General features: G+C 43.4%; 1 protein-coding gene across 1 annotated transcript in view; it reads right to left on the bottom strand.

The window, feature by feature from the left end:
* Positions 1 to 5,752: 5,752 nt before the first annotated feature.
* Positions 5,753 to 20,712, bottom strand: part of GMPPA (GDP-mannose pyrophosphorylase A) — a 30,129-nt gene continuing 15,169 nt past the window's right edge. Inside the window, exons 9-12 of the mRNA XM_082262064.1 lie at positions 16,814 to 16,860; positions 15,033 to 15,125; positions 12,267 to 12,435; positions 5,753 to 6,586 (exon numbers count right to left, since the gene is read on the bottom strand). Coding sequence (XP_082118190.1) covers positions 6,486 to 6,586; positions 12,267 to 12,435; positions 15,033 to 15,125; positions 16,814 to 16,860 — 410 coding nt within the window. The 3' untranslated portion in view covers positions 5,753 to 6,485. The remainder of the gene's footprint in view (positions 6,587 to 12,266; positions 12,436 to 15,032; positions 15,126 to 16,813; positions 16,861 to 20,712) is intronic.

Raw genomic sequence — 20,712 nt, 5'->3', positions numbered from 1 at the left:
AGGACATCAGTGTTTTGGGATATGGTTAAAAAAAAAAAAAAATGTAGGAAAGGGACCTCCTACTGGAAAAAGTATAAGGTGTATTCTGTAATTTTTCATGTTTTAAAAGGCATTGTAATTCTGGCACAAAACATTCTAAAGTTATATACAAATAAGTTTTTTTCCAATTTTGCAATTTTTGAAAGCAACATTAACCACTTAAGCCCCGGAAGATTTTACCCCCTTCCTGATCAGGGGGTTTTTTGCGATTTTTTTACTGCGTGACTTTAACGGACAATTGCGCGGTCGTGCGACGCTGTACCTAAACGAATTTCACGTCCTTTTTTTCCCACAAACAGAGCTTTCTTTTGGTGGTATTTGATCACCTGTGCGATTTTTTGATCATGCGCTATAAACAAAAAAAAAAAGCGTAAATTTTGCAAAAATAACAATATTTTCCACTTTTTTTTATATGAAATTCCCCCCCAAAAAAATGTAAAAATCAAAATTTTTTAACATTTTCGGCCAATTTGTTTTCTGCTACATATGTTTGGTAAAAAGAAAAAATCGCAAAAAGCGTATTTTGATTGGTTTGCGCAAAAGTTATCGCGTTTACTAACAAAGGGAAAGATTTTTGTCATTTTTGGTGGGTTTTTTTTTAACGAGTAATGGCGGCGAACTGCGATTTTTTTTTTGCGGTACTGCGACATTGCGGCGGACAGATCGGACCCTTGACTGACATTTTTGACACTTTTGGGGCTACCAGTGACATTACTGCAGTAATCAGTGCTATACATATGCACTGTTACTGTAAAAATGACACTGGCAGGGAAGGGGTTAACTGTATTGGACAGGGAGGGGTTAAGTGTGTCCTAGGGGCGTGATTCTAACTGTAGTGGGACATGGCTATTGGTGTAAAAACAAAGATCAACGGTTCTACATAGTAGAACCGTCTGATCTCCATTTTTACACAGGGGAGAATGACAGGCGGCTTGTTTACATAAGCCGCTCCGCCTTTCTCCCGCTCTACCGACGATCGTAGTGTGACCAGCGGACATCGGGTCCGCCGGTCACACGCCCGCACTCCTCCGTGAAGAAGCCGAGGCGGGCGTGCGCTCGCCCGCTATTGGCTCAAAACCCGGTGACAGGCGAGCGACGTAGACCTACGTCACTCTGCCTGGCCGGGGCTGACTGCCGCAGTAAATATACTGTGCGCAGTCGGCAACTGGTTAAAGTATAACTTTTTTAGTTTTGGATTGAAGGGATTAGACCACCTGTCAGGTTTGTATTCCCGTCTGTGCCACGTTATGGGAAATTCACCCTCGCTATTTGCCCTGTTTACCATTATCACTGTAAGTGATAGAAAGTAAAAGAAAATCCTACATTTTAGGTTGTTCTCAGAACAGTACTAGAGAAGAAATCTTTCAATGGTGACACTAGTTCTGGTGACAGCCCAGGATTTCTGACAGTGGTTAAAACCCTCCCTTGCTCTATCCAAAAGGAAATAAAGTTTTTCCTTTAGGCCCCTTTCACACGAGCGGTGCGCCCGATGGACTCAGTTTTGCTCAGCGGGGATCAATCCGCTGATCCCCACTGAGCAGGCAGATGACATCTCCGTTTCCGCTTACTTTGCAGAGACAGACCTGTCAGATTCCCGCTCTCTTCTATGGGAGATCGGATGAAAACAGACCGCCTGTCCGTTTTCATCCGATCCGATCCCCCAGATGGATGGAAAATAGAGTTTCCATCCGTCTGGATTTCACGGACAGGATCGGATCTGATAGTGGCAGGTGTCGGTGGAGATGTCTCCGCTGACATCCGCTGCTCCATAGGGCTGCATGGAGCGTCTGATCAGGTCCGCCTGAAAAACTGACAGGCGGACTGGAGCGGAAAGCCCGTGTGAAAGGGGCCTTAGTTCTATTTTTAAAAAAAAGATAAATTAGAAAACAAATAAAAACTAGTCAAACATTAAAGCCTCAAATATAGAAATAAACAAATCATCAGCAGTAAAAATGTAACTAAGCCCACAACTGTAAAATCAGTCTGTATATGCAGTAAAGCATGCTTGTTATACTCAGTGTGGAACCTAAGGGGTTAATCCTCTGCATTGTGTAAAAAGGCTGTTTGATCCTGTCTTCTATGATCCTTCCCTTTCACTGTCCCCAATCCGTCTCCTGCTAATACAGAGCCTTTGGAGTCACTCTGCACATGCTCAGTTTGGTGTGTATTGCGAGAGAGTGTTTTTTTTTTTTTTTTTTTTTGAGAGGGTGCAAGTGTTCAGCACAGGGCCAATCAGCACTGTCCAGACAGAGGTTCAGGGGTTCTGCAGCCTCAAAGGACAGTCAGAGCAGAATTAAAATTCCTCCTACAAGCTTTAACCAGACACTGTTAGAAGCACAAGACAGAAAGATAGGATGTATTGCATTCGCCCTGTCTATTTTGATTATGTTTTTTTTTTTTTTTGGGGGGGGGGGGGGGGGGTGTGTTGTATTCTCAGTGTCGATAACTGGTTAAGAGACCCCCGTTGCCAGACCATTCTTTTCAACAACAGTATTCCCATAAGATTTAATGCATTTTATTTACCTGTAAAAGCTTCACTTGTGTAGACATCAAAAAGCCTGAGACTGCCCCGCCATCTTGGATGTGATGTCAACAGACCTAGATGATATTCCTTCCCCAGGCACCTACATAAAAGGATATGTAGGGAGTTGAAGAAAGGGGTGGAGGAGCTGGGCCAGCACAGAGAGTAGACACAGTAATTAGAAGAGGGGGCAGGGAGGGCTATGATGTGCAAGGAAGGAGGGGGCTGTGCTAGGAAACTGACATTTTCTGGAGTGTCAAATCTCTAGCAAGTTAAAGTTGAACTTTAGCTAGAAAACAAAGTCCTACTAATGGCCCCTTTTGCAGGTATACAGTGGCGATCGAAAGTTTGGATGGTAACTTGATGCCATCTGTGAAAAAGCTGAAGTTAAAGAGAGGATGGCTTCTACAAATGGATAATGATCCTAAACACACACTGTAGCTGTAAAAAACATTACAAATAAATTCCTATACAGTTTTAAATCCAGTAATACAATGGGGTTTATTTACTAAAGCCAAAAAGTCTGTGCACTGCAAGTGGACTGTAAGCCTGAGTTCACATATATGCGAATTGGATGCATTTTTAAACCGGCACACAAGGTTTTAAAAAGGGTTCTGCACATTTTTGGGTCCGGTTCAGGCAATAATTCACACCTGAACCAGTGAACAGAACTCCCCCTGGACTGCCGCATTGAAGTCATCCAATCATGTGCTAGAAAAAAAATGCTGTTTTTTTTTAATTTTCCTTGCATGTTCTCCTCAGATCTAGAGAAACTGCACATGCAGTGTACAGACTATTTGCCTTTAGTAAATCAACCCCACTGTCTTTCCCTACTCTGCACATGCTCAGTTGCTCTCTAGTTTTAGGCACTGTGCCAAAAATCAGAGCCACTAGAGGCCCATCAGCTAACAGCCTAAAGATTTACTGCTGCTGAGGGGCTCTGGGCTTCAGCAAAATGGTTGCCTCCAGCAAGAAGAAACAGGACCTACAATGGAGCCAATTTACAGCACACACTAATTTTGGTAGCATAAAATATTCACGTGGAATGTACACTGAACAAAATTATAAAACGCAACACTTTTTTGCCCCCATTTTTCATGAGCTGAACTCAAAGATCTAAGGCCTTTTGTGTACATAGAAAAAGTCTATTTCTCTTAAATATTGGGTCACAAATCTGTCTAATTCCGTGTTAGTGAGCACTTCTCCTTTGCCGAGATAATCCATCCACCTCATAGATGTGGCATATCAAGATGCGGATTAGACAGCGTGATTATTGCACAGGTGTGCCTTAGGTGGGCCACAATAAAAGGCCACTCTACAATGTGCAGTTTTATCACACAGCACAATGCCACAGATGTCACAAGTTTTGAGGGAGCGTGCGATTGGCATGCTGACTGCAGGAATGTCCACCAGATCTGTTGCCCGTGAATTGAATGTTCACTTCTCTACCATAAGCTGTGTCCAAAGGCGTTTCAGAGAATTTGGCAGTACATCCAACCAGCCTCACAACCGCAGACCACATGTAACCACACCAGCCCAGGACCTCCACATCCAGCATCCTCACCTCCAAGATGGTCTGAGACCGGCCACCCGGACAGCTGCTGCAACAATCGGTTTGCATGACCAAAGAATTTCTGCACAAACTGTCAGAAACTGTCTCAGGGAAGCTCATCTGCATGCTCGTTGTCCTCATCGGGGTCTCCACCTGACTGCAGTTTGTCATCGTAACCGAATTGAGTGGGTAATTGCTCACATTCGATGGCGTCTGCCACTTTGGAGAGGTGTTTTCTTCACCGATGAATCCCGGTTTTCTTCGATTTTTTTTTTTTTCCAGTTCAGCTCATGAAAAATGGGGCAAAAACAAGGGTTGCGTTCATAATTTTGTTCAGTATATGTTCCTTGCTAAAGAACTTTGAGTATAGAATTGTATTATCAAGTTTGGTATTGGTAAAGTTCTGCTTTAACCGGTTGCCGACCGCCGCACGATTATATACGGCGGCGGTCAGCCCCGGCCAGGCAAAGTGATGTATATATACGTCACTAGCCTGTCACTTCCTTGTGAGCCAATAGCGGGCGAGCGCGCGCCCGCGGAGGCGCGTGCCTGCCCCGGGTCGGTCACTGGGAAGTCAGTGCGCGTGACCGGCGGACCCGATGTCCGCCGGTCACTCGCGATCGTCCTCCGTGAAGGGAGAAAGGCAGGCGGCTAATGTAAACAAGCCGCCTGTCATTCTTCCCTGTGTAGGAATGGTGCTCATACGGTTCTACTATGTAGGACCGTTGATCACTGTTCCTACACTAGTAGCCATGTCCAATCACAGTAAAACCCCTCCTTACCCAATAAAGTTAACCCCTTCCCTGCCAGTGTCATTTTGCAGTAACAGTGCATATGTATAGCACCGATTACTGTAGTAATGTCACTGGTAACCCCAAAAGTGTCAAAAATGTCAGTCAAGGGTCCGTTCTGTCCGCCGCAATGTCGCAGTACCGCAAAAAAAAAAAAAAAAATAAAATCGCAGATCGCCGCCATTACACGTTAAAAAAAAAAAAAACACCAAAAATGACAGAAATCTTTCCCTTAGTTAGTAAACGCGATAACTTTTGCGCAAACAAATCAAAATACGCTTTTTGCGATTTTTTTTTTACCAAAAATATGTAGCAGAAAACAAATTGGCCAAAATGTTAAAAAATTTTGATTTTTACATTTTTTTTTGGGGGGGGGGGGGGGGAATTTCATATAAAAAAATTTGAAAAATATTGTTATTTTTGCAAAATTTACGCTCTTTTTTTGTTTATAGCGCAAAAAGTAAAAATCGCACAGGGGATCAAATACCACCAAAAGAAAGCTCTGTTTGTGGGGAAAAAAAAGACGTCAAATTCGTTTAGGTACAACATTGTACGACCGCGCAATTGTCCGTTAAAGTCACGCAGTAAAAAAAATAAATAAATAAAAAAAAAAAAAAAAAAAAATCGCAAAAAAAACCCTGGTCAGGAAGGGGGTAAAATCTTCCGGGGCTTAAGTGGTTAAGAAGCATATTGCAGGAGAATAAAAAAATATATATAGAAAGAAAAACCACTGCAAGTAAACATTTGCAATAAATTACTTTTTTGTGCTTTTACCAATTTTTTTTTTTGTGTGACAGGGTCCCTTTACATTATAATGCAGTTCCGCAGTAAAACACAATACAAATGGTGCCTAGTGGCGATTTTTTATTAATTTAGAATTGTGATGTATGTTCAGCCGGGTGACCCTTTTCTTCCAGAACTTTCTCCTTGTTGAAAGCAGTTTCCATTTTTCTCTGTAAACTAATAACAGCAGCCGCTGGCCCCCGGCTATGTGTTCAGTGGTAGAGGAACCTTAACAATTGTGTGCTCTAATCTCGTCACCTCCACATTGTACAAATAGCTCACTGGACCGGCATGGCCGCTCCTAATATCTGTAACCGATATACTGGCGTTAAAAGCTTACATTCCCATCTACATGGTGCGGCGGCGGTAAAGTCTTGTAGCTATAGAGGAAGAGGTCAGGAAAGGGTACGAGAGACTTCTCAAAACTTGACTTTTAATAAATTCTGCAGGGTGCGTGACCGTGCCTGCAGCCGTGTAGACATCCAGTACTTAAGATTGTTATCAGGATGGAAAGAATGCCCCAGGGGTTAATAAGCTGTCAGTGAGCCGCCTCCAGCACTGTGCATAATCTCTTGGTGGCAGTCCCTTTCAGCAGTCCGGTTTGTGTTGGGGGCTCCAGGGGCCCGGTGCCTAAAGGCTGAGAAAACTCTAGGAGGTCCGTGTTACATCTTCCTGCTATAATACAAATCTCAGTTCTTGGTACAACGGCTACGGGGGGACAATTCATTTTGTGACCCGGAACACAGACAGTTCTCCCGGCCCCCTGTAAGCAGAAAATTCTGGTGTCTCGTCCCCCCAATTACAGAATAATCTGATTCTTGAAGCTGCGGCTCAGCTCCTTGTGTGGCAGGACGATGGAGTTTAATATGACAACTTCTGCGGGGATGGAGACATTACAGCCTGGAAGACAAATAAACGGATTAGAACACCAATTAGCAGATGAAGTTATTGATGAATGAGGTGTGCTATCAAATGGTAACCTCATTATAGAAACTGTTCCATGACCCTTTCACATCAACATGTGCCAATAAAGCCTTATGGGCCATACACACTATACAATTGTCTTTAGATTTTTTTTTTCCTTTAGATTTACCAAAACCTTATAATACAAGGTCAAATCTAAACACTTTCAATTTGTATGCAATCAGACAGGCCCTTGCACTACATACAGTGCTGTATCCTGGCCTAGGACAACAAGGCCCAGGCCTAGGGCAGCATTTTGCAGGGGGGCAGCAAAAAAATATTTAATTATTTGTATAATGACTATGGACTTCCTATTTATTATACAAATAAGTGAAATAATCCTATAATTACAATAAGTGGCAGCAAACACAAGTCCAAATATCTTAAAAGAGTAATCTTACTAATCCTGTGACATAAGGCTGTACTAATGGGCACTGATAAGGCTGCACTGGTGACCACTGATGGGGCCACACTGATATGAGTAAAGAGGCGGCACTGATGAGGCTAAACTGATGAGGCTAAACTGATGGGAACTGATGAAGCTATGCTGATGGGCACTGATAGACTGTGGTTATGGTCTGTGGTTTACAGATGACAGGGTGAGTCATAAACAGGAAGGGGTGTGGCCTTTACAGGAAGGGGTGGGTCATATTTAAATTAGGGGGTGCACAAGTTTAGTCAGGCCTAGGGCAGCACAAAACCTAAATACACCACTGACTACATAGTTGAAGGTAAATCTAAAGGAAATCTAACAACAAAAGTTGTATAGTGTGTATCCAGCTTTAGGCTGGCCATACATGGTGCAAATTTCTTTCCTGCAACCACACGATTCCCCCATCAACACACAGTCCTGACAGGGGAATCAGCAATGGCCTTCTCCCGGTGGGGAGGTGGGAGCGGGTGGAGGAGAAGACAGTGATTATCCTTAGCGGCTGCTATAAATCACAAGAAAACCCAGCAGGCAGGTTGTACCCAAGTTGATCAATCAACTTGGTACATTCAACCTGCCCAGAAACGGTTCGAATATTGGCTGGTTCCTGCTGAACAGGGTGAGATTTGAATGGTCTATGGCTGGCCTTACCTGTAAAAATTGAAGGCAAATACTTACCTTGCCGCCCATATTGCTGAACTTTACTCAGATCCTGAAAAATGACCCCCCTAAAGTCAACCCAGAACAGGTATAGAGGAGCAACACTAAGTTCAACCTCCAGAGCTCAGGAGTGGTGCTCAAATTTTTAGGTGAAATCTCATTCCAAATTGCATGGATCCATCCAAACCAATTCCACTCATTAATGGTCCCCACACCTTGCTGCCTTCCTCAGACTGGGGTCGTCCAAGCACACTGATGCACTTCGAGGGGGGGGGCAAACGGGGGGGGGGGCAACCCCCCCCCCCCCTCGAAACGTGTCAGAATCTGCAGACCCATGTGGCATCTTCACCAACGAGTCATGCATAGCAGTTCTGGCAGTTTTCGATTTGGATATTCATGATTGGTAGCACAGAGGCCAAGTGGTTAGCACTTCTGCTTGGCAGCACTAGAGTCGCCAGTTAAAATCCCAACCACTGCACTACCTGCCTGGAGTTTACATGTTCTTCCTGACCCTGTGTGGGTTTCCTCAGGGTTCTCCGGTATCCTCCCACATTCCAATGACATGCTGGTAGGTTAATTGGCTCCTGTCTAAATTGGCCCTAGTAGGTGTGTGAATGTGAATTAGGGACCTTAGATTGTAAGCTCCTTGAGGGCAGGGACTGATGTGACTGTACAATGTATATGTAAAGTGCTGCATAAATATACAGCGCTAGGTACCTGTAAGAATATATTATAATAGTAAAATAAATAAGCATGTACTTTATATTGGTTTGCGAGTATAATAACCTACTTTCCTTTTTTTAATAAATGGTGTTTAAAGATAATGCCCTGGGGTGCCCTCTCTCTGTTCTTATAAATAGGTGTAGAGGAGCGGCAACGTAGAAATACCTCACAGTTGACGTTGGGCTTAAAAGCGGAAATACACTAATTTCGGCTCCAGCAAGGCCCTGGAGCTCCCCACCAGCTGCTCTTCAGGCAGCCGGCTTTTGGGTATCAAACACTGGTCACTTTCATTGGCTGGGTGGGGATGATGTCACTCCCGTGCTGGAGTTTGGTTGACTTCGGCAATGGTGAATTTCTAAAGTGGGCTGCACATTTGCAGCTCTCTGTACAGGGGCAGACAGGCAGGTAGGTAATCTTAAAAGGCAGAAGGGAGAAAGCACGTCTCTTCCTCATTAAAAATCCTGCCTTTTTGCCTATTTTGATTTACTACCTAACGTTCCACTTTAAAAAGTTTATTAAAGTACTTGTTTTATAAATAAAAATCCAATGCGTTTCAGGGGAATTGCCTCTCCCTTCTTCAGGGCAGTGTGGATGGCTGTGGGTGGTACAGGTCTGAAACCGGAGATCAACTTGGGGTTAAAGTTTTCTGGTGCAGTCAGATCGTATAGCCCTGGTTTGACTGGGATTATACAATTAAACTTCTTAAAATTAAACTTCAACTATGAGGCATTTCTACGCCTAGTACTACCTTACACCTGTTCATCCCCCAGGAGGGTAAGGGACAAAGCATGTCTTCTCCGCATTAAAAATCCTGCCTTTTCGCCTATTTTGATTTACTACCGAATGATCCACTTTAAAAAGTTTATTAAAGTACTTGTATCATAAACAAAAATCCAATGTGTTTCAGGGGAATTGTCTCTCCCTTCATAAGGGCAATGTGGATGGTTGTGGCTGGTACAGGTCTGAAACCGGAGATCAACTTGGGGTTAAAGTTTTCTGGTGCGGTCAGATCGTATAGCCCTGGTTTGACTGGGATTATACGATGAAACTTCTTAAAATTAAACTTCAACTATGAGGCATTTCTACGCCTAGTACTCCCTTACACCTGTTCATCCCCCAGTCGCTTACAGAGAGGCAGCAGCCAGAGACCTAAACAAGTCTCACTGACATACCACATTTGTAGGCGGCGCATGGGAACACTCTTAAATAATCCAGGGAGGATGCAGATGCGATGATTAATGAGTAAAAGCTTAGTTTATTGTTTAAAAGAAGAACCACAAGGTACATACCACGCCGGGTCCGGAGTCAGGCAGGAGCACTGTCTGAGATGGAAGCCGGATTGGAGATGGCAAGTTGCCAATAGCTGCTGTGTGCTGGAGATGGAGAGGAGCCTCACCGGAGTGAGGATGAATCGTCACTGCGGTGCACAGAGCCCTTACACGGTGTTCGGAAGAGGGCTGTTCGCCTTGCAGGAACCAGGGTGGAACACAAACGTCCTCCGTTGCCGTGACTACTTGTTTCACACGCATGCGCTTTATTAAGTCACGGGGAAGACAGCAACAGAGGTATTTAAAGCCAAAGGAGGGGCGGGAAATGAATAATACTGGGAGGACTTAATGAGTTCTTTTAACCCGTCAGTGCCCTTGCCTCTCTCCCGACAAACAGCGCGATAGTAAAAACTCATCAGGCCACCCACAGTATGTGGCTATACGCCCGTGAATGACCACGACTTCTAACCGAGGGAAGGGGCCCTGTCCAAGACCCAACCGTCTAATGCACTTCAAAGGACGGACCTTCTTCAGAGCCAACAAAAGTGATGATTAATCCTCGCTCCGGCAAGGCTCCTCTCCATCTCCAACACACAGCGGCTATTGGCAACTTGCCATCTCCAATCCGGCTTCCATCTCGGACAGTGCTCCTGCCTGACTCTGGACCCGGCGTGGCATGTACCTTGTGGGTCTTCTTTTAAACAATAAAGTAAGCTCTTACCCATTGATCATTGCACCATTGAGCATCGCATTGATCATCGCAGAGCAGACCGATCCCCCTCTTCTCGGGTCCCCCGCCGGCACTGCGGGCTCCTCCTATTCCTTATGCTATGGGGGCACATGTGCATGCTCATTCCCAAGCCCCACCCTGTTTGTCCATAAGACACACAGAATGGGGCTCAACCCAGTCCCCTTCTCACCAACTGTGATTGACAGCAGTGAGAGCCAATGGCTCAGCAAAAGAAGAGGCAGAGACCAAGGAGGGCAGGCGCTCTGCACATTGCTGGATCACGATCGGGCTCAGTAAGTATTAGGGGGAAGCTACATACTGAATGCATTAAAGAGGAAGTAAACTCTTCCTTTTTTTTTTTTCTTCCCTGCAAAGTAAAGGCATAATGTGCTAGTATGCATTGCATTAACCCTCATTGTTCCCGTTGGCAGCCGCATCCATCTTCTGCCATCTTCCTTCCTGCAATGAGGCCCCCTGAGCGCGGGAGCCGCTGGTCACGCACAGGACTCTGAAGGAACGGCAAGGGTGGCCATTTCTTTAGAGCACATGCGCCGATGACGTCATCGGCTGCATGAAATGTAAATTTCTCCTATCCTAAACGGTGCAAGTTTAGGAGATATTTACAGTACCTATAGGTAAGCCTTATTATAGGCTTACCTATAGGTAAAAATTCTAAGAGTGGGTTTACAACCTCTTTAAGGTAAAAACCTTCAACTTTAGAACTAGGGATCAACCGATTATCGGCAACACCGATATATATCGAGGGCCGATATGTACTTTCCTTGATATATCGGAATCGGCCCCTGAGGTTACCGATATATTGCCAATATTTCGGAAAAGTGCTGTACCGGAGTGATGCCTGCAGCTAGAGGCATCACCCCGGTACCGGCGTCCATAGCCGACAGTCGGCTGTCTTGTAATGACAACCGATGCCACTGAGAAGCCGCTCGGCTGTCATTACAAGGAGCGGGAGGTGACGCCCCCCCCTCCCGCAGCTCACCCGGGTCTCCCGTCCTACCAGGAGACCCAGGCATCCTACCTCCACCACCGCCGCTGAAGAGAAGACCCCGGTCTCCATGTAAAAAACCCTGAAGTAATATGACATTAAAAAAAACTGACAGCATTCAAAACAGCCAAACTTGAATTTTTGAATTGCTTTTCGGTGCCGAGGAGGGGTTTGGGGTCTTTTAGACCCCCAGATCCCTCCACAAGGAGTACTTTTAACAAAAAATAAAAATACAATTTTTTTTTTTACATGTCCGAAAATAATCGGCAGATGTCAGCCAATACCAATATCCGATGACCAAAATATCGGTATGGATATCGGCATTAAAAAAATTATATCGGTCGATCACTATTTAGAACCACTTTCTTTTCTTTTTACCATATATTTAGTAAAGATTTTCAAGTAATGATACAAATATCCAGCTAGGGCATTATCCAATGTTTGGTCTGTTAGTGCATGACTTAACATAGCCAGTACAAACAATGCAGAAAAAATAAAACAAAACAATAAGATATAAGGATAAGGAGTATAAGGAGCTCAATAATAAAACAGGTGATGCTGGTCATGTCCTCAGGACATCCGGACACCACTAGTGGGGGCAAACTGTGCCCAGGCGGGGGCAAGACCAACCATCTTTCTCAAGAACCGTTGAGTTTTCCCATGTGGGAAAGAACTGGAATCACTTTAACTCCTGTGCACTATAATGGGCCTACAATTAAGTAACTCACTTTCCTGGCAGAAACAGGCTTGTTTTTTGTTTTTTTCCCCTTTTTTGAGGTCTAGGTATAATTTTCACTTACCTAGAATAGTTATGGATGGGGTAAGCTTCCCTTCCCTAAACAGGGTCTCACTGTCAATTTTGGCATACGGGTCGTTAGGATTGGGGTCACTGGGCGTTCCTTCCACTCGAGCCCAGCGTCCAATGCTGCTGTCCCAGCCCACGATGGTGTTCAATACACAGCTGTGATCCTGCAGACAGAAAAAAAAAAAAAAAAAGACTATTGCTTGCCACTGTAAAACACATACAACTTTACCAGGTGGATGTACCCACTGAATCGGTCAGGAATACCCCTGAGGTGTGACACCCTGTGTGCTATACAGTAACAAATGTTATATATGAATGTGCTGGCTCTTTCTATCAAGATTTTCAATACATAGGTCTGCAACAAAAGACATTTGAAGGAAAAGTCATGTCAGGGACATTGCAAAAGTCCTCTGGCTCCCCCTGGCTGCTGCACTGAGATGACAATAAACCAGTAAATATCCTTTAAACAAACCTAGAACCAAATAGCATTGTGATCACATTGGGGATTCTTTAGGGATTATGAGGAAGTCACGTGACCAGTGACGTAACGCATAAGAGGAGCCAGTGACGTCAGACTTGTCGGTCACACTACGACCCGTGCCGGGAAGCCGATCGCGGCACATAAAGACTTGGATACCATGCGTTTTGTACCTATCTAAATGTGAGTGTTCTGGATGAAGTTTTTTTAATCAATAAATGCTTTTTAAACATACTACACTATGAAATCACTGTGTTTGTCTATATAAAATCATTGAGCTGCTCCACTCTGAATAAAGGAGGATTCAAGGGAAGCCATTGGACTCCCCCAGGTGGATTGGTTTACTATGTGCTGCACAATACCTTTGTGCTGCAGGTGAGCACGCATTGCACTCAAAGGTGGATAGCAGGTGGATGGATCTTGCACATTGAACACTGAAGTTTTTTAATGAGGAAGCACTGCATGTATAGGAGACTCACGGACCTACCTTTTATTATTGGAAGAACATTCATAATAATAATAATAATAATAATAACAATAATAATAAAATATATATATATTATTTTATTTTAGTTTCCACTTTTTCCACATTGTTCTTGGCAATTTTGATTCATGGTGCACTGTTGGCACTAATCCTTTGTTTTAAACTAATCTCAATGCTATTTGGTTCTAGGTTTGTTTTATGGATATGTACTGGTTTATTGATCGCAACATGAGTATGGATATATAATTAGCACACATTGTTGCTTACAAAGAATAGTGCACCACTTTGACATTATTATTTATATAAATTTCAAAGCAGCCAATAACATTCAAGTTGTTTTTACATCAGAAAACAAAATGAAATCAGATTGGATGCTATGGGCCACCAACTTAGCCTTATCAATGAGCCTAGCTGTACTGTATTCTAGAGGAATGGGATCATGGTCAACTCTGAACAAGGATTACCATAGAAGAGGGCTCGACAAATCCCATGCACCAGGTCGTAATTGCGACTAGAAATTGCATCCTGGTGCCTGGCCTTTCTCAGCCTATTTACTGTTGGCACCAGGCATGAGCATAGAGTGCAAGCGATTGGCCATGACACATGGCAATCGCCGTCAAGTCCCTCCTTCTTCGATCCCATTGGCCATCTCCTTATGATCTTTTTTTTTTTCTTTCAAACAAGGCCCGCCCCCGTTTTCCAAGCATTGGTTGGACGGGCCGTGGGATTCCCGCCTGCATTGCCCTCAGCGGCTGTCATTTAGACAAGGCATCAGATGGCTGGGTTACCCGTAGATCTTGCTGCCTTCAATTTTGGCTTAGCAGGCTGGTCTTGACGGCGGAGGTTCGGTACCCTGTCAGTGGCTGACCTCAGTAGTCATCGCCGGTGGTGGTGGTAAATGTGTCTTCCCAAGCCTGGGACATGGAGCTGTGTGAGAGGCGACATCCCATGGAGAGCTTTGGCCGGTGTAGCTCGTGTTGGCTGCATTAAGTGCTCCCCTCATCTCTACTCACCTGACCCCCGCTCTCCCCCCAGGCTCCTCAATGTTGTCTGTACTGTAGTTCCTGCTAGCTCCCCTGTGTGTATATGTCCTTCTTGGGAGCCTGGTCTGTAGTTGGTCTCTCCTAGACTAGAGTGGGAAATTGTGGGATGGAAGGGCCAGGCTGTCCTTTACTTGCTGAATCCTGAATCAGAGCAGGCAGCAGCAGTGTATCCCTGGAAGCAGCTCATGTCCCTGAGGGAGAAGGATGTAGTTCTAGTACTGATTTAGGACCATGTTTTATATTAGTGACCCCCCCCACGTTGAGACCAACGGGTCTCTCAGAGGGGCTCACTTATATAAGGTGTTCCCACACCTCAAAAACCTACAAGTTCTACAAATGCAGCGCAACTTCCCCCATATAATTATATGGACTGCTACCCGCCCATCCACAGTACATTTACTGCAGGCAGGTGGCACGAGCAGGCTGGATAACGTACATGTGCATCATCCAGCCTGTTCCGGGTTAGGGGCACACTTGTGGGCGATCCCTGCTGATCCACGCGGACACTGGCTACAGCGGGATTTTATCAGCAGGTCCCCGCCAATGGTTTATGGCTTATACCTACTAATCGGCTGTAGCCAATCACAGCACAGAGTCCTGCATTTACAAACATACAGGGCTCTGTACACAGGTCAGCAATCTTTGTTAATTAGAAAAACTGGCTCCTAGGTTCAAAGCAAATTTGTCAAGCCCTGCCATAGAAAACACTGTCATGTGTGATTAGATAGACATGTTTCAGGGGTTCTGCTCTCTCACCTGCAGTATAGCACCATGTAAGATAATAGACTCTCGCACCCGCACTCCAGCGCCTATAGTCACTCCCATTCCAACCGACACATTTGGACCCAGCTGTAAAGAAGAGCAGAAATTTGACAGAAGCCGATATGCGTTGTTCAATCTGAGCTGTTGACACAGTTGCTGAGAGATTATACAAATACTGTCCCGTAGCCCATTAAAAGCACAAAGCTTTAAGATAAATAATCAAACATCGGGAGTTATACTGCCGTCTACTGGAGAAATTGACGCTAGACCTAACACATCTAGTATGAAACAGCTTCTCCTCCATAGGGTAGCACAGTTTTTGTGGTTAGTACTTCCGCCTGGCAGCACTGGGGTCATTGGTTTAAATCCCAACCAGGACACTACCTGCATGGAGTTTGCATTTTCTCCGTGTCCCTGCCTGGGTTTTCTCTGGGACTCCCGTTTCCTCCCACAATCAAAAGACATGCTGGTAAGGTAATTGACTCCTGTCTAAAATTGGGCATAGTGTGTATATGTATGAATGTGAGTTAGGGACCTTAGATTGTAAGCTCCTTGAGGGCAGGGACTGATGTGAATGTAAAATATACAAATGAGGCTGCATACCCCTGACCCTCTGTCTGGACAGTGCTGATTGGCCCTGTGCTGATCACATGCACCCTCCCAAGAAAAAAAAAAAACTCTCTAGCAATACACACCAAACTGAGCATGTGCAGAGTGACTCCAAAGGCTGTCTTATCAGGAAGTTTGGGGACAGTGGAAGGAGGGGAATCAGAGAAGACAGGATCAAACCGCCTTTTATACACAATGTGCAGGATTAATCCCTTCGGTTCCACAGTGAGAACAAGCATGCTCTACCGCATATACACACTGATTTTACTGTTGTGGGTTTATTAACAGTTGAAAGCTGAACTCTGGGTTCAGTGAAAAAAAAATGACCCTTGCAATGAGGATTTTCAGATTGTAAAGGGTTAAATGTTTGTCTTGTCTAGAGATAGTGAATGAGCAGCTGTACTTAAAGCGGAGTTCCACTCATTTTTGTGTTTATTAAAAGTCAGCAGCTACAAAAAGTGTAGCTGCTGACTTTTAATAAACACACACTCACCTGTCCCACGGTCCAGTGATGCGGTCGCCCCAAACCCTCGATCCTCTCCCTCTCCTCTCGGTAGCACCGGCATCTCTAGTGTGGGCACCTGGCTGTGGTGCGCACTGCGCATGTGCGAGTCACGCTGCACGTTGTGAATGGCTGGCCAATCTTCTGGGACAATCTTCTGGGAGGGAGGGAGGGAGGGAGGGAGGGAGGAGAACGTCTGCTCGAGCAGAAGTGGGAGCGGGTACCTGTCAAATCTAGGTACCCACTCCCCCCCCCCCCCCCCCCAAAAAATATGACATGCCAAATGTGGCATGTCAGGGGGTCAGCAGTATTTAAAGCAGATGTTCAACTTTTGGGTGGAACTCTTTCCCACTCTCCAACATAGATGTGGGGGCAGGCCATCCCAGGGTGTGTGCGGGCCCTCCTCATCATTACTTACAATGTTGGATTGCTGGTCCTGCATTGTATTTGAAGATATTGGAATGCCTTTGAGCAGTGGAGTGACAAAGGCAACCGGCTTCAGGGGAACACTCATACAGCAGGAAAGAAGCTTGCGGGAGTGAGGAACATGGTAGGAATTTCTATGTATTTATCTACCCCCAGACTAATGAAGCCAAAGTCCCGATATATCCAACAACAAATGATAATGCATTCTCTTGTAGCAACCAATTACACTTTTACTTACCACAGCTGATGAATCAACCTTGGCTGTTGGGTGAACGTACACATTTCCTAAAGAAGTAAAAATATATAATTGTCATAACTGGTTTGGCATGTTTTACCTGAAAACTATTTGCAATTAGCAATAGGACCAGATAGGGATCATCTGACTGACTAATGTAATGCTTTGCACATTAATTTTAAGCTCATTGGAATAGGTCTAGCCTGGAGTCTATACGGCTTATTTAAAGTGTGTCTATAAAAAAAACTTTTTTTTTTTTAAAATAGAATGGGGAAAGTATAGAACCTCTGTCAGGTTTTACTGCTATCCAGTTCTTAATGTTTTGGAGACAAGTTTTACTAGACAGGAAATGAGGGAAAGTCTAACAGAGAAACAGACAATAAAAAGCTGACAGGGGTTGCAGCATTCTCCTTTTAGTTTTAGTTTTTCAACTTGTTTGGTTGCTGTTGGATAGATTCCTTCACTTCCGTTTGATTATATTTTATGATTTGATTATATGCGTGACTCAAAGTGCCTTTGGGCATTTCTCTCTTTTTCTGTATGAATTTGATTCCTTCACTTCCAGTCTGATAAAAAAATGTGTCTTCTAATCCTTCTCCACTCTACCCAAAAAAAATAAAAATAAATGTGTATATATATATATATTATATATATATATATATATATAAAAGTGGTTATAGATATACTTTAAAACGCCAATGGACACTGAAATATTGACCACCACCCGCCCTGTTTTCCTGGCTAAAAGGACAAGATGGTATAGGGATTTCTAGAGCCAGTCATGTGATCAGGGACCCAGCATCTCTGCTGAAGAGGCCGAGAGTCAAAAATCGGGCATAGCTGCTGACTGGCTGGCCCTGCCTGCCAGCCCCCCTAAGCCCATCCAGCAGAGATCACGTAACCAATGCTCTAGCATACATTCACATGATGGACATCAGGAGCAGTACATAGTACCGAAGTCTGAAGGACAAAAAAGGTGAGCATATCAAAACTCCTTTTACCAATTAGGATTTCGAAGAGATTAGATTAGATTAGGTGTTGCATTTTAAGACCCGGTTCACACTTCTGCGTGTGCCGGGTTCGCATGTCATGTCGGAGCGCACTGCTCCGACATGACATGCGATCAGCTGTGCGGTGCGAGTATAGCCATACAGTTTGTATGGCTAAATTCGCACCGCACCCGCAGCAAAGACGCACAGGAGGCATTTTTGCTGCCGCATCAGGATCGGATCGCACAGCGGTTCACACTTGTGCGATCCGATCCTGTGCGAACTGCACGATCGCACTGCGATATGCGATCAAACTGGGGGTGTCGTTAAGATTACATTGACACCCCCAGCGGATCGCATATGGCAGTGTGAACTGCCGGGGGTGCGTGTGCGATGCGGGAACAGGCTGCGAATTCGCAGCCTTCCCGCATCGCAATAGTGTGAACCGAGCCTTAAAGACAAAACTGCTTTGTAGCTTTACAAAGGTATTCCCAAATGAAAAGCACATTAAGACAAAAAAAAAAAAAAGCAAGAAAAACGATAAAGATAGAGAATATACATACATACACACACACACACACACATTATATATTTTTATATATATATATATATATATATATATATAAACACACACAGATATATCTTGCTTTATCTACCTCTATCTATATATCTCTCTCTCAACTCCCCTTAGTGGTAATTTTTAAATAGAACGATCACCATAAACAATTGCAAAAATCCTTAACATATCCAAATTGATTCACAATCTAGATAAAATCTAACACTGTGTAAACCAGAATAATGAAAATAAAGTGTTAACGTTAACAAAATAGTGCCTAAATTGTTCCATAAAGCTTAAATAAATGACAACATGCTCCTATAGGTATACATGTGCTATAAAAGTACTCAATTGGCCATCACACCAGTGTAATATAAATTAAACAGTTCAAAATAATCCATCCATGTGATGAAAATCATGCATTCCTCTTCATAACTCCATGTGACAATTGCAGAGCCCCCCACCTCTCCTCTGCACTCACTGACTCTAATTGCTTATCTGTTCCAAATTAACATAAGATCATCAATAAATTGATAATGAAATAAATAAACACAGGTCTCAGATTTCCAAAAAATGATCCTATCTTCCCATTTCACCATAAAAATTTTGGTAAACGCAAATTTAGTTCCCATAGCCAGCATTTTTTTTTGTCTTTAGTACTTCCCCCTGATTCCAAAAATAGTTACGTGACAAACCGAAAACTAATAATTTCTTCAAAATAAAAACTTTTTTGGGCAAAAGGAATGTCACCCGGCTTACAAAGAGAGCGTAATTAAGGCATCATCATCGTTCTATAATGGTGTACAGGGAGGAAACTTCAGCTGTCACCAAAAAGGATTTCCGATTTATCTTTCAAATCATCCTCCTTTAACAATTGTAGAAAATCCTTTGTGTCTTTTAAATAAGCCTTAAATTGTTACAGTAACCCCCCCTCCATTGCGGGGGTTACGTTCCAGACACACCCGCGAAAAGTGAAAATCCGCGAAATAGAAAAACCCTATTTAAATACACCGTAGGCATGTTTTTATAACTGCCACTGTACTTTTAAAAGCATTTTAAAGGTCTTTAAACACACTTTTAAAACAATAAAAAAACTAATTTAAACACATAAAAGATACTGAGAGACAGAGCAAGAGCTATGGAAAACACAAAAATAATTAATTTCCATTGATTATATAGTAAAATACCATTACAGAAAAAAAACGCAATATACCGGGACTGCAAAAACGGAACTGCCGTAGAGCGGGGGTTTACTGTATAATACTAGGTTGCAAGAATTTGTCTAAACACTCACCCAGCCTTGATGTAACTAAACCTATACAATTTACTATTGGTCTTGCTGGGGAACAGTGAATATCTTTGTGAATTTTGGGTGAAGTATAAATAATAAGGGTTCTGCAAACATTAGCTACTAAGTAACTTTTCTCTTTTTTTGTTAGCATGCTGGATTTATACCCCCAGTCCTTCTAATTCCTTTTTATAATCATCTGTTGGATCCCCAGTTACAGTAATCTCACATAAATACTGGAGTCAGTAAACATCTCAGACAATTGGGAATGATAAAATCCTTTATCCATAATTACCACTCCTTCTGCCTTATCTGCAGGGTGTATAACAACATCCTTCCTATTCTCCAGACTTTCTATTCCCTCCCTTATATATTTAGGGCACTTTCACACTGGTCCAAGCAAAAACACGTCAAAAAATGCGATTTTTCCCCATTTGCGGTGTGGCTTTTAAAAAGAAATGGGGCTCAAAAACTGCACCAAAAACGTATTGTGAGCGCGTTTTTTGCTGCGGTTTCACTTTGTTTTTCATTGGTATCAATTGGAAGGTGCGTTTTTAGTGCACTTTTTTTTTAGCTCCCCGAACATGTTGCTATGGTGCTGCAAGCAGGATTTTTTGTGCCGCAATGGAAGTGCACAGCCGTAGTGTGAAGACATTCATTGATTTAAAAGGGAAGTATTTTTTCTTGAGCTTTTCAGGCACTTTTTTTGTGCATGAAAAATGTCTGAAATGAAAATGAAAGAGCCCTTAGGGATGATGACGTTTTTTTTTTTTAGGAACAATCTTTTCTAGATCATTCAACACTAAATTAAAAACCTCCACATAATGGTTATTTGAAATGGGGGATTGTAAATGGAAAATTTATTCTTCAAACCACTGATAGCCCCTCCTAAATGAATCTATTCTATTATATGACAAAGGGGGATTTAATAGAAAGTATTTTTTTTCAAATTGGGGTTTCTTGTACACTTTAGGTGTGTCCACATACAAATCCAAAATTTACTCATGGCCTTCCTAGAGGCACATTTCAGGCCAGACTCAACATATTGGCTTCTTTATGTGTCAAAAGA

The sequence above is a fragment of the Pelophylax lessonae genome (genome assembly GCF_965119305.1).
Source record: "Pelophylax lessonae genome assembly, chromosome: 6".
In the NCBI taxonomy this organism is placed as follows: Eukaryota; Metazoa; Chordata; class Amphibia; order Anura; family Ranidae; genus Pelophylax; species Pelophylax lessonae.
The sequence above is the reverse complement of the archived record's forward strand: the minus strand, read 5'-3'. Positions and strand labels throughout refer to the sequence as shown.